We start from the raw sequence: 13457 nt of genomic DNA, 5'->3' as shown, positions 1-13457 counted from the left end.
ACAAACTCAATTTTGGGCCCCTCCCTTCTCTAAGGTGGGGCTGATAGTTGGGCATAAGAGCCTTTCAGGTGATTCTGATCTATACTAAAGTTTGAATAATATCAAACTAACCTCTAACAGTGAACTAAGTCAGTGGTTCTTAAATTTGGCTGCGCACTACAATCACCTAAGGACCTTTTAGAAAAAATACTGATGCCTGGACTTTACCCCCAGATAGTCTGATTGAACTGGTTTGGAGTACAGTAAACATTGGACTGGAACGTCATGGGTCGTGAGGCTGATGTTCCCTGCCATCCATAATCACATCATAATTTTGTATTTAGTCAATCTTGCTGATTGGATTTATGAGCAAAGGCTTATTAAATTTGAATGCTTGAAATAAATGACTTTAAAATATTGTTTATTGGGGTTCTTTGTAAGATTTAATTTAATCTTACATTTTTATTTATTTTTTTTTTTTTTAAAGATTTTATTTATTTATTTGACAGAGAGAGATCACAAGTAGGCAGAGAGGCAGGCAGAGAGAGAGAGAGAGAGAGAGGAGGAAGCAGGCTCCTGCTGAGCAGAGAGCCCGATGCGGGACTCGATCCCAGGACCCGGAGATCATGACCTGAGCTGAAGGCAGCGGCTTAACCCACTGAGCCACCCAGGCGCCCCAATCTTACATTTTTAGAAAAGATTTTATTTGTCAGAGAGAGAGGAGAGAGAACGCACAAGCAGTGGGGAGAAGCAGGCTCTCCACCAAGCAAGGAGCCCAATGCTGATGCAGCAGGGCTTGATCCCAGGACTCTGGGATCGTGACCTGAGCTGGAGGCAGACACTTAACCGGCTGTGCCACCCAGGCATCTCGACTCAATCTTAATAAAGGGATGTTGGTAATGGTTTGAAAACCACAGGACTATAGACTCGAGTCCAAACTCTTTAGTCTTGCCTTCAGGACAGAGTATACTGCCTCTCTTATTAATATCCCTAGCTCTGCTCTCTAGTGGTGACACAAGTCTAGGAAATATGCCTCCAGCACTGAGGAAGGGGAAAGAACACCACACAGAACCCAGGCTACATTCTAGTTCTACCCCATTTGGAATCTTGTCAAGTCACTATTTCTCTTTGGGCTTCTGTTTCCTTATTATAAAGGGAGGGGATTCAACTAAATTCTCTCTAGGGCCCCTTCTGATTTGGTATAACATTTACACATTCAGGTGAATTTCCCGACTTAGAGTACATTATCTTTTCCTTTCTCCTTCTCTAGGTTAATTTATCCTAAGGCACAGTTTGAAATCTAATTATCCTTACTGTTTTGTGTGTTTGTTTCGTGGCACTCATTCTAAGGTTCCTCAACCTCTCAGGCATCTATCTATGTTTATATCTGGTCTCCCACGGGGTAATAACAAGATTTCATATATCTCTTTGTATGTGGTGAATACACAAGGCTTGGTATTTTTAAGACCATGAATTACTGCCTCTGCCATTTGTTTTATTCCAACAATAGCTATGTTGAAAGCTCATTTTTGCCCACTGAGCCTTCCTTACTATACCAAAGGTTCCCAATTCATATCCTATTCATCCTAGAAACTTTCTTTGATCATAGATAGGCCTTGCTAGTCATCACCTCCTTTCCAGGTAGTAGTCTCTAAAAACAGCTCTCTTCTGGCCTCTGCTGGTCCGATAGGAGACAACTGTTTTGTAATTTTTTTTTTTTTTTAAGATTTTATTTATTTATTTGACAGAGATCACAAGCAGGCAGAGGCAGTCAGAGAGAGAGGAGGAAGCAGGCTCCCTGCTTAGCAGAGAGCCCGATGTGGGGCTCGATCCCAGGACTCTGAAATCACGACCTGAGCTGAAGGCAGCGGCTTAACCCACTGAACCACCCAGGCGCCCGTTTTGTAAATTCTTTAAGCGCACTCAGGTGTGAGCACTCTGGAGTTTTTTAAGTAACCATTCTGACAGCATCAACTCAGCAAAGAGAAAGATTCTGAGATGTCTCTTAAACTGCCAGGCTTGCTGAGAACAGACAGCAGGATGGTAAAACTTGAGATGTATTTCAAATGCTCATTTCTGAAGTGGTATTTTTTTAAAATTAAATTCCACAGTTACGTTAATATGTCAAGATTAACAAAATGAGATTTTTAGGGGTAGGTTTCTTTAAAAGCTTGCTACTTTGGAGGAAATTTGTAAAATTTTCCTAATTCTGATACATCATTTAGTATTGTGCCTGGTAAAGATAAATGTTTGTTAAATAAATTTGTAAATGCTATTTGGTTTATGTAAAACTATTCCTTTTTTGGCTTGTGTAAAACTATTCCTAACTGAATTAAGAAATGAAGGCAATCTGAGGAAGGTTTTTCAGTTATTTCTTTTAGAGGGCCCAAGAATGTGCTCTATACATTTTTATTTAAAAAAAAATTTAAGGGGCGCCTGGGTGGCTCAGTGGGTTAAGCCGCTGCCTTCGGCTCAGGTCATGATCTCAGCGTCCTGGGATCAAGTCCCGCATCGGGCTCTCTGCTCAGCAGGGAGCCTGCTTCCTTCTCTCTCTCTCTCTCTGCCTGCCTCTCAGTGTACTTGTAATTTCTCTCTTTCAAATAAATAAATAAAATCTTTAAATTAAAAAAAAATTAAAAAAAAAATTTAAGTAAACACTACTTCCAACGTGGGGCTTGAACTCATGACCCCAAGCTCAAAACTTGCATGCTCTACAGACTAAGCCAGCCAGGTGCCCTCTATGCATTTTTTAACACATGCCAGACGCAGTTTATCACATGTTACTAATACACTGAGCCTACAAAACCAGCCTTTCTAGTTGGACTTTGGGAAATTTTTCACTACATGAAAGGTGTTGGAGAATAATCTCCTTCATTTTGTGCTTTTCTCAAGACATTTTACATCTTCTGTATACATTTAGGTAGTCATGATTAACTCACTGAGACTACAGCCTCTGATAATCTTTGGTTTCACGTGCTTTCATCAGGATACTTGCTTATCAAGGGCAGGAAAGCTGTTACTTATACGTTAAGTGCTAGCCTGTAAGTTTTACACATTTCCAAAGCTTAAAATCAGAGGTCTTTGGGGCACCTGCCTGGCTTAGTCAGTGGAAAGTGCGACTCTTGATCTTGTTTATGAGTTCAAGCCCCATGTTGGCTGTGGAGATTACTTAAAAAAAAATTTAAGAAGGGCGCCTGGGTGGCTCAGTTGGTTAAGCAACTAACTGGCTCAGATCACAGTCCCGGAGTCCTGGGATCAAGTCCCACATCAGGCTCCTAGCTCCATGGGGAGTTTGCTTCTCCCTCTGACCTTTTCGCCTCTCATGCTCTCTCTCACTGTCTCTCTCTCAAATAAATAAATAAAATCTTTAAAAAAAAATTTTTTTTTGTTAAATTTCTTAAAGATTTTATTTATTTATTTGACAGAGAGAAATCACAAGTACACTGAGAGGCAGGCAGAGAGAGAGAGAGAGAGAGAGAAGGAAGCAGGCTCCCTGCTGAGCAGAGAGCCCGATGCGGGACTCGATCCCAGGACCCTGAGATCATGACCTGAGCCGAAGGCAGCGGCTTAACCCACTGAGCCACCCAGGCGCCCCTTAAAAAAAAAATTTTAAGAAGATTATAGGCAGGAGTGCCTGGGTGGTTTAGTCCGTCAATCCTCCGACTCTTGATTTTTGGCTCAGGTCATGATCTCAGAGAGTCTGCTTGAGATTCTCATACCAGCCTTGACCCTCCCCCTCCCATCTCTCAAATAAATACATAAATCATAAAAAAAAATAAAGTTTATAGGCAACCTGAAATTATATAAACTACATATAAATAGGATTGACATATTTATATTGAATATCTAATATGTCGAATGCTTTATAAATAAAGCCCTCTTATGCACATTTAAAAAAACAAGATTTTAAAAATTATTTTTAAGTAACCTCTATACCCTACATAGGGCTCAAATTCACCACCCCAAGATCAAGAGTTGTATGGTTCACTGACCAAGCCAGCCAGGCGCCCCTACATTATCTTTTTAAGTTTGAGAATGTAATATGTGTCATGAAATAGTTTTGCATTTAAATGCGTCCTTCTAACTCATGTTCTTAAGAAAGTGTTTTTTTAACTTCATTTATTTATTTTAATATTTTACTTGTTTGAGAAAGAGAGTGAGCACTAGAAAGCACAACCGGGGGGAGGGGCAGGCAGAGGGAAAAGCAGGCTCCTCCCTGAGCAGGGAGCCCAATGCAGGGCTAGATCCCAGAACCCTGATATTAGGATCTGGATATTTAGCCAACTGAGCCACTCAGGTGCCCTTGACCATTTCTACCTTTAAATGAAGTAACAAGGGGAACCTGGGTGGTTCAGTCAGTTAAGTGTCTGCTTTTGGCTCAGGTTATGATCGCACGGTCTTGAAATCGAGCTCAGAGGGGAGCCTGCTTCTCCCTCTCCCCACCCCACTCGTGTTCTATTTGTTCTGCACGTTCACAAATAAATAATCTTAAAAAAAAAAAAGGTAGAGATGGTCAATAACAGATAAAGGGGGGGGGGAAGGGAAGAGGGACCTCAGTTTACCTAACCTCACAGGTTGACCTTTAGAGAAAATGAAAAATGCTAGTTACGAATGGTTGGATTACTGTCAAGCTACCAGGAGGACAATCTCTTGCTTCCTGTCTGTTTAAGGTACCTATTACTCTTTTCTATATATGTTTTTTAAAAGAGAGAGATATTTTTCTTTGAGAAAGCGTGGGAGCAAATGTAGTGGGGAGGGTCAGAGAGAGTCTTTCGAGCAGGCTCCACACTCACACAGAGCTCGTTCCCAGGACCCCTAGATCACCACATGAGCAGAAACCAAGTCGGTCACTCAACTCACTCGGCCAACAAGGCACCCCTTAGCCTTCCTTTTAAAAAGGAAAACCCATTGGACGTATAAAGCTCTAACTGCACATCCTGTGGTGCCCTGTTCAAATCCAGGTGTCTCTCAGATTTCTGACCACCATACTCCAGTGGATATAAACTCTGGTTCTGTAACTAGGCAATCCTGGGCTCTAATTTCAACTCAGTTATCAGAGGTAGCCAAGAGATTAATTCTGGCCCTTGAGAAACAGGGAAAGTTATTGGGTGGGGCCTTCTGGAAAACCACCTCTTTTTTTTTTTAAGGATTTTATTTATTTGACAGAGGTAGCACAAACAGGGAGAAGAGCAGGCAGAGAGAGAAGCAGACTCCTCACTGAGCAAGGAGCCCAAAGCAGGACTTGATCCCAGAACCCTGGGATTATGCCCTGAGTTGAAGGCAGATGTTTAACCAACTGAGCCACCCAGCTCTCCCTTTCTGGAAAACTTTTCAAGTTTATTTATTTAAGTGAGAATTCTCTACACCCAATGCGGGGCTTGAACTCACTACCCTGAGATCAAGAGTTGCACGCTCTTCTTTTTTTTTTTTTTTTAAGATTTTATTTATTTATTTGACAGAGAGAGATCACAAGTAGGCAGAGAGGCAGGCAGAGAGAGAGAGAGGAGGAAGCCGATTCCCTGCTGAGCAGAGAGCCCGATGCAGGACTCGATCCCAGGACCCTGAGATCATGATCTGAGCCAAAGGCAGCGGCTTAACCCACTGAGCCACCCAGGTGCCCAAGAGTTGCACGCTCTTCTGCTTGAGCCAGCCTGGTGCCAAGCCCCCAATCCCCATCCCCAAGTTTATTTAAAGTGGAAAACTTTAAAAGGGACAGAAGCAAATGACATGTATTTTTCTTTTCCCTTCCTTCTGTCTAGAACATGGACATGATGACGGAGGTGGCATAACTGCTTGATAGCGACGAGGTTGAAGGCCACATGCAAAGTATGAAAGAGCAGAAAGATGGAGGAATCTGGGTCTATGAGGGCGTCATGGGGTTGCACTGACGAGCCTTAAACTGCTGACCTCCAGACTTTTTAATGTGAGAAAAATAAAACCAGTCATTTGTTGTTTAATCTGTTTTTTGGGTCCATTTTTTTTTTTGCAGCTTAAATATTAAGCTGACAAATGAATTCACAAGATTATTCAAGGATTAAAAGAGAAAAATCTATGTGAAGAGTATAACACAGTTCCTGGCCTATAGCAAGTTACCACTGAATGGTTGCTATTATTTTGGAGAGGTTGGTTGACTGCCAACAGGGAACAAAAATCAAACATAGGATAAACAATTTGGGAAGTGAAGAAAAGTGCTGAATAGATGCTATGATAGGGTTGTAAAAAAATTCAGAACACATTCAGAGCCCAGCTGTGCATGCTCATAAGGGGTCTGACTTATAGTAGATACTCATTGTATGTGATTTCTTTTGCGATCCTCTCTGAGAACACAAACTGATGTCATTTATTCATATGAGAAGCTTGATCAATGAAGATGAGACTAAGCAGAGATTTTTAGGACTCTGAGAAGGGCTTTATGTAAACAGTTAGATTTCAGTGAGGCATTCCATTCCATGTTTCATGTTCTCCTGCTTAAGCAATACTGTCAAGATATGGATTAAAGAAATACTCAAAAAAGGCACCGATAAAGAAAATGCCACCGGAAATGGTGACACGGATGTGGTCTGCCATCTTGATGACTCAGATACTAGGTCCTAGAGGAACAGAAATTTGCTGAATGGAGAAATCTATTTTGTTGCCAAATTGGAAGTTAATGTCAGTCATTCCAGAGAAACAATACTACTGAACTTGAACACATGAGCAGAGAAGAACTTCACAAATTCAGCTTGAAAACTACACCAGCAAAGTATAATGAAAAGAGCCATGTGAAGACCTGGAATATTATGATCAGATCAGAGAACTATGTTAATTTGTAACATAGTTATATGTGTTGTGATTGAGCCTCCAAAGCAATGCACTGTAGAACAGTAACACATTTCAAGTAAACAAAAGAAAGAAGCTGGAAAGTTTAAAGGACTATTAAAATTTAGCTTTTTTTTTTTAAAGATATAAATATCTGACACTAGAATGACCCATAGAAGCACAACTGTTCAAGAGAATGAAAAACACAAAGCCACTGCTGAATGTAAATACCAAGGGGAGGCTGAGTAAAAAGAAAAGATAGGAAAGGCAATAAATCACAGACTACAACTATCATATTTTCAAAATTGTAATTAGGTATTACCAAATAAAGTAAATAAACAACTCTTAAGTTAGAGTGCAAAATGAAAGCACCTTATTGTTTTAAAGGCGCAAAAACAAGACAATACAACATAAGCATATCCACATTTTAAATAGTTGTGTGGTGGGTAAATGCCATTTAAAAACACTTTCAATAGAAAAATGATTTATAAGTCAGTTTACAGGAGATCAAAAAAAATCAATGTTTAATACCAACTTTAACTATAAATAACTAAAAAGAAACAAACTGTCCCCTATTGGGCTTTTGCTTCAACATCTATGTCTTCTGCTCTTTGCTTTTTGGAGAAAACATTGCATTGTAAGGCTGCCGTCTTTTGGGGCGAGGACAAGGATCATGATCTTCCTTAATGTAACCTTAAAAACAAATGACAAATTTAGAAGATTGTATTTGCAACATGTATTTCTTTCAGTATATACCATGTAACATCTGTCTTATTTAATGCACTCTAGTTTACATGATCCTCTGATTATTAGCTGTGCAATGTTAATGAATGATTTCACTACTTAGCATCAGTTTCCTCGTTTATACTAACAATAGCAGCAAACATTTATCAAATGTGTTGTATACATTATCTCAGCTAATGCTCACATTCCTTTGAAGTAGCTTCCACTATATCTCCTTCACAGATGAGGTGACGGAGGCCCAAGAGGTCAAAGAACTTGCTCAAGTTCACAAAGCTATGGAAGTGGAAGAGCTGGGACTTTGCCCAAGATCGGTCTAACCTCCGGAACCAGAGCTCATGAGTACTTTCCTAGTCTGCCTCCTACAGGTTGCAAATGAAGACAAACCGCTAAACAAGAACTCTTCACTATTAGAATTCCAGGTGCTTATCAAAGGCTTTCTGTGGCAGATACTTCTTTAAACGACGTGCCCCTATACTCTTCAACCACCTGATTCTCCTAAGGCATCTCGAATCACGTGGTCTGCATTCTGTCATATCCCCTTAAGGTCATGGTAGGTGTAAAAACACAGGCTCTTTCTAGATTGTTTAATTCTATTTGATGACCAAGCAGCATCATTATGTCAAAGAGAATGTAATTCGGCTTGTTAATGGGGAAAATGAAAATATGGGAATAGTCACAAGAGACTTCGCACCTTTTGGAAAAACTATCTTACTACTTGATATCCTCAGCTTCAAAGCTGTATACATTCTCAAATCATATTAAATGTCAGTGCCATATCTGAACGAGCTACTTCCAACAGTCCTCTAAACAAAGGTTCTTTTTACTCAGATGTGGTTTATAAATACCCGGCATTCGTAAGTGAGGTTTTAAAAGCTAAAATTCAGACTAGTTGCTTTAAGAAGATGCTCTCTTTTTAACAATATAGCTTTGCTAGCAACTTTTGTAATGTTATTATTTTACTAAAAGTCATTTTGATTGTAAGAGAAATTAACTTTCTGAAATTTGAATGATAAGGATATTGAATGCACAATCATATTAAAGTGATTATACACAATCTCTGATTTCAATGGCATGACTCAGAGTTAAAGATGAGCCTTTTAACTTTAGGAATTTGTTTTTATGTCAAAGAACTAGCCCTTGAGCAGAAGGTAAGAGGAACCATGGGGGAAAAGTCTAATGGTTAGACTTGGGTATATACAGTATTTTAAAAAAGTAATTACAAAATGTTATAATCTTTCACCTCTTTCCATACATGTCTGAGTGGAAGGAAAACCAACTTCCCAGAAATTCTCTGGTGTGTTGGGTGGAATGTAGCGGAACCGATGTCTTGAACAGGAAGCCAATTTCTTTTCTCTTTCTTCTGCTGGAATATCTGCATAATACTAATAATAAAAACTGCTAAGTTTTTCACTTAAAATAATAAAGGGACTGTTAGGCTTATTGATTATAAACTAGAAGCTACTAAAGAAAGCAGTTAAAGTATTCAGCACGTTAAGGAAAACAACACTCACTGAAGATAATATTAGTAATTAATACTAACAGTAACTAGTGCTGGTCTGTGAAATGTTTGCTCCACAAATGAGAAAAGGAGCTTGGAGCTTGTATCACAATGTAAACCAATATGCTGCTTTTCTCATCAATAAGGTCTTATAATTAAAAAAAAAAAAACAAACCCAAAAAAACACACCCCCCCCCACCGCAAAATGCCAGCTTAGCTTTACGGCATGCTGAGTAATGAGCTGATTTATATACTTGTGCAAATTCAACTATCAGACCAGTAACAAACCTATACTTTGAACAGTACTTTTTAAAATTGTTATTTGGATATAACATGCGTGTTTTGAAGTAATTTTCTTATCCAAGTTTTTACGAATGAAAGTTTAGCTTTGAATGTTGAAGCCTTCATGATTTCCCCCTTTAAACTATTTTTTTTTCCAATTAGGATCAAAGACATATGATTTTTTGCAATTGCAACCCAAAGAATTTGAACTTCATTAAAAACAAGGTTAAAATTTGTATGTAAAAAATGTACAAGTCCTTCAAGCTCTAGCCCTAAGAAAACAAAGCAGCAGTATAAAGCTTAATAGAACACATGACAGGATCACACAGTCCAGCTAATTCCACCTCATACTTTAGAAACTGAAAATCAAATTGATGATTTATTGACAGTATCTTCTATGGAAAGTGGCAGACTGGGGCGCCTGGGTGGCTCAGTGGGTTAAGCCGCTGCCTTCGGCTCAGGTCATGATCTCTCGTCCAGGGATCGAGTCCCGCATCGGGCTCTCTGCTCGGCAGGGAGCCTGCTTCCTCCTCTCTCTTCCTGCCTGCTTCTCTGCCTACTTGTGATCTGTCTGTCAAATAAATAAATAAAATCTTGGAAAAAAAAAAAAAGTGGCAGACTAAGGGCTAAAACTTAAGTTTGAAGGAAAGGTGTTTTGAATACCTCTGAAACAACTTTTTTGGGGGTTATCTTTTTCATCTTTCTCATTGCTGTGAGTACAAGTCTTGGTTACCTTAGCCTGGACATGGGACGGGATAACCCTAATTAGAGAATCATGATTATAATCAATTCAGAGAAACACTGCCACCACATTACAACACATACAAGAGCAACATCGGCTGGTGTAGCTGTAACACAGTGAGCAACCGGGAGAGTGGCAGAAGATAAAATCAGAGAGAAGTGGGGTGTCGTCCTTGATAAGGGCTTTGGGTTTTATTTCTGAGTGCAATGGGAAGACCTGTAGGGGTTTCGGGCATAGAAATGACAGGATTTAATTTTTATTCTAAAAAGATCATTAGACAACAAAAGATCATTGTGTTACAAAGCACACAGTGAAGACAGAAATCAAGTGGATGTCAGTCCTAGCCAAGCCGCTCGGTGCTGCTGCTCTCAGGTCCTGTCCTGCCCCTTGATACCCAGGATCCTGGACTCCCAGTCCTCGGGCAGGGAGACCAGGAATTGAAGCACTTAGTGCCAACAGAAGGACCTTTAATCCTAACTTCCCCACTGGGGGCAAAAAACCCCATTAACATCTCAGAAATATCTTTCTTTAAAAAGAAAGAACATTAAAAAACAAACAAAAACATACACGGTGAGGAGACAAGTATAAAAAAGAAAAGAAAAACGAGGACAGAAGTATATGGGAATTCTCTGTACTTTCTGCTCAGTTTTGCTGTGATCTAACACGACTTTCCAAAAACAGTTGATTAAAATAAAGCAACAGAAGGAAAGCACTTAGAAGCCAATTATTTCAATAGCCCAGACAAGATGAAATGGAGCTTTGGTCCAGGCGGATAGTGGTGGTGATATCAAGTGCATGGAAATGGGATACCTATGAAGATAGAACTGGTGGGATTTGCTGATAGACCCATTACTGAGATATGAAAGAAGAAAAGATAACTGTAAGAACTTTGGTTTAAACAGCCAGAAGAATGGGGATAGAGGAGAATCAGGTGATGTTTGGGAATCAGCAGCAGAAACTGTTTGCTTTTGGATATGGTGAAATGTGAGATGATTATTACACTTCCACATGGGTATGACATATTCCACAGGAAGAAAACATTGGGATTAATTTTAAGAACTGTAAGCATTGGGGTGCCTGGGTGGCTCAGTGGGTTAGGGCCACTGCTTTCGGTTTTTATTTATTTAGTTTTATTTATTTATTTAGTTTTGAAGATTTTATTTATTTGAGGGGAGGGGAAGCACAGAGGGAGAATGAGAGGGAGAAGCAGATTCCCCACTGAGCAGGGAGCTCGATTCAGGCTTGATGCCAGGACCCTGGGATCATGACCGGAGCTTGCAAGGCAGACACTTAATTGACCGAGCCACCCAGGCGCCCTGAGACGATGGTTTTTAGAGCCTGAATAATAATATAGGAAATGATTCCTGAGAGAAGGAAGGAATCTGTGTTTTCAAGAACTTTTTTCTAACTGGTAGTGTTAGTTCCAGATTGTAAAGAAATACAGTTTTAACTCAAAACTGGAGGCTTGACCATGGTCTTTAGTTAAGAAATCATCACATGTTCAAATTTGTGTTACGAAAACTCATGATACAGATTTTGCTTGTACTGTCAAACTGCTTTCCAAAATTGCGATCTCTATACTCCCACTGTTAGTTAAGAGCCTATTTCTCACCAAATGCTTACTCACCTGCACTATAAGCTATCCATAAATAACTTTAATCTGCTGGTTATAAAATTTTCTAGCCCACAGCTGTTAAAAGGAAAATTTAAAGGAAAATAAATCACTAGAGGCCAGCGCCTAAAAGCCAATGGACAGTAAGGGAAGAAATTAAAAAACATGTTTCAAGAAAACACAGAGCCTGCCTGAGATATTTAGTGATGGTTGGTTAGTACTACTTCTACTTCAATAGTCCAAGATCGCCAATGTATAAAAGGAAAATATAATTGTGTTCTAAGGATGACATAGAGCTTGCTCATTGCATTGTGTTTAGGAAAGAGTGGGGAGAAAGTTAAGAGATTATAGTTATACCAGTTATTTAGAAAAAAAAAATTATGAATATATCTCATTTTCTGAGAGTGCTGGGATAAGAAATAAATGTTAAAGTTTCCTACTAAAATATCAGAATTTTCCCCAAATAGTATATGAATAAGGAAGGGCCTCTGCTGTAATATAACACTAGGGGAAAAAAATTAAACAAATACAAATAAACACAGAAAAGAAAAATGGCACAAATGTTTTTAAGTTGGTAAAAAGACGAGGGCTTAGGTTCCAGATTCACTTAATGAAAATCTGACAGATTGAGGGCTTTCATTTCCAAGTATTTAGATCTTCCAAGTCACAGCCAGTGTGCTCTTTACTTACCCATCCTGCTATTCCTGGGTCAAATGAGGTTTCTACATAAAAATATAGCTCTATGATTTTTAAATCATGCATTTCTAATCTATAAAGCCGTATTTTAAAAAACCCACCAGACAGGATTCACATTCGTACTTACAATTTCACATTCCTTACATGTGTGTCCAAGCAATTTTCTTCTCTCTTCTTTTTTCCGAACTACCTCAATATGAGGAAAATTTTGTAAGCCAGTCTCTCTGGAAGAAAAATGAATTAAATTTAAAAATTAATCCATTTGTTACTACAAAGACCTTTGGCTTAGATTTTTAATTAATGAAGGTGAGGGCCCAGAGGAGAAATAATCCCCAAACATTCATTCATTTAATTTGAAATGTTTACTAAGTATATTAGAAAAACACATTTTTTCATGCATTCTTCATTAAATCCTTATTAGGTGCTTACTGTATGTCAGGTATTTTTATGTATATTGTTCGCTAACTGGAAAAGATAACTATTACTTTCTATTTTTGCCTCTGATTGGCTGAATATAATATATAAGATAACCTAATTTATTATTATTTAAATATTTTAGGGCGCCTGGGTGGCTCAGTTGGTTAAGCAACTGCCTTCGGCTCAGGTCACAGTCGTGGAGTCCCAGGATGGAGTCCTGCATCAGGCTCCCAGCTCCATGGGGAGTCTGCTTCTCCCTCTGACCTTCTTGCCTCTCATGCTCTCTCTCACTGTCTCTCTCTCAAATAAATAAATAAAAAATAAAATCTTAAAAAAAAAAATTTATGTATTTACTTAGAGAGAGAGAGAAAGAGAGAGAGTGAGGGGGTTGTGGGGAGAGGCAGAAAGAAAATCCCAAGCAGGCTCTGAGCTGAGCATGGAGCCTGATGGGGCTCGATCTCACAGCTCTGAGATCATGACCTCAGGTGAAGCCAAGAGTCAGATGCTTTTTAAAAATAATTAACTAATTAATTTAAAAAAAAGATTTTATTTTATTTATTTGACAGAGAGACACAGTGAGAGAGAGGTAATACAAGCTGGTGGAAAGGGAGAAGGAAATGCAGGCTACCCACTGAGCAGGGAGACTGATGCAGGGCTCGATCCCCGCTCAGTCCTGGGACCATGACCTG

General features: G+C 39.2%; 1 protein-coding gene across 4 annotated transcripts in view; it reads right to left on the bottom strand.

Moving 5' to 3' along the window:
• Window positions 1-13457, bottom strand: part of RBBP8 (RB binding protein 8, endonuclease) — a 128377-nt gene that overhangs the window by 34850 nt on the left and 80070 nt on the right. For 2 of the 4 annotated variants that reach the window (XM_045065443.1, XM_013051452.2), the window contains 3 exons: window positions 12479-12575; window positions 8762-8903; window positions 7069-7470 (listed from right to left, as the gene is read on the bottom strand). In XM_045065443.1, coding sequence (XP_044921378.1) covers window positions 7373-7470; window positions 8762-8903; window positions 12479-12575 — 337 coding nt within the window. In that variant the 3' untranslated portion in view covers window positions 7069-7372. Of the gene's footprint in view, window positions 1-7068; window positions 7471-8761; window positions 8904-12478; window positions 12576-13457 lie in introns of those variants that run through there. The other 2 variants (XM_013051451.2, XM_013051447.2) reach the window with 1 other exon arrangement.

The sequence above is a fragment of the Mustela putorius genome, unplaced genomic scaffold (genome assembly GCF_011764305.1).
Source record: "Mustela putorius furo isolate JIRA1106 unplaced genomic scaffold, ASM1176430v1.1 tig00003858_pilon_pilon_pilon, whole genome shotgun sequence".
Lineage (NCBI taxonomy): Eukaryota > Metazoa > Chordata > Mammalia > Carnivora > Mustelidae > Mustela > Mustela putorius.
This window is presented reverse-complemented; position numbering and strand designations above follow the sequence as displayed.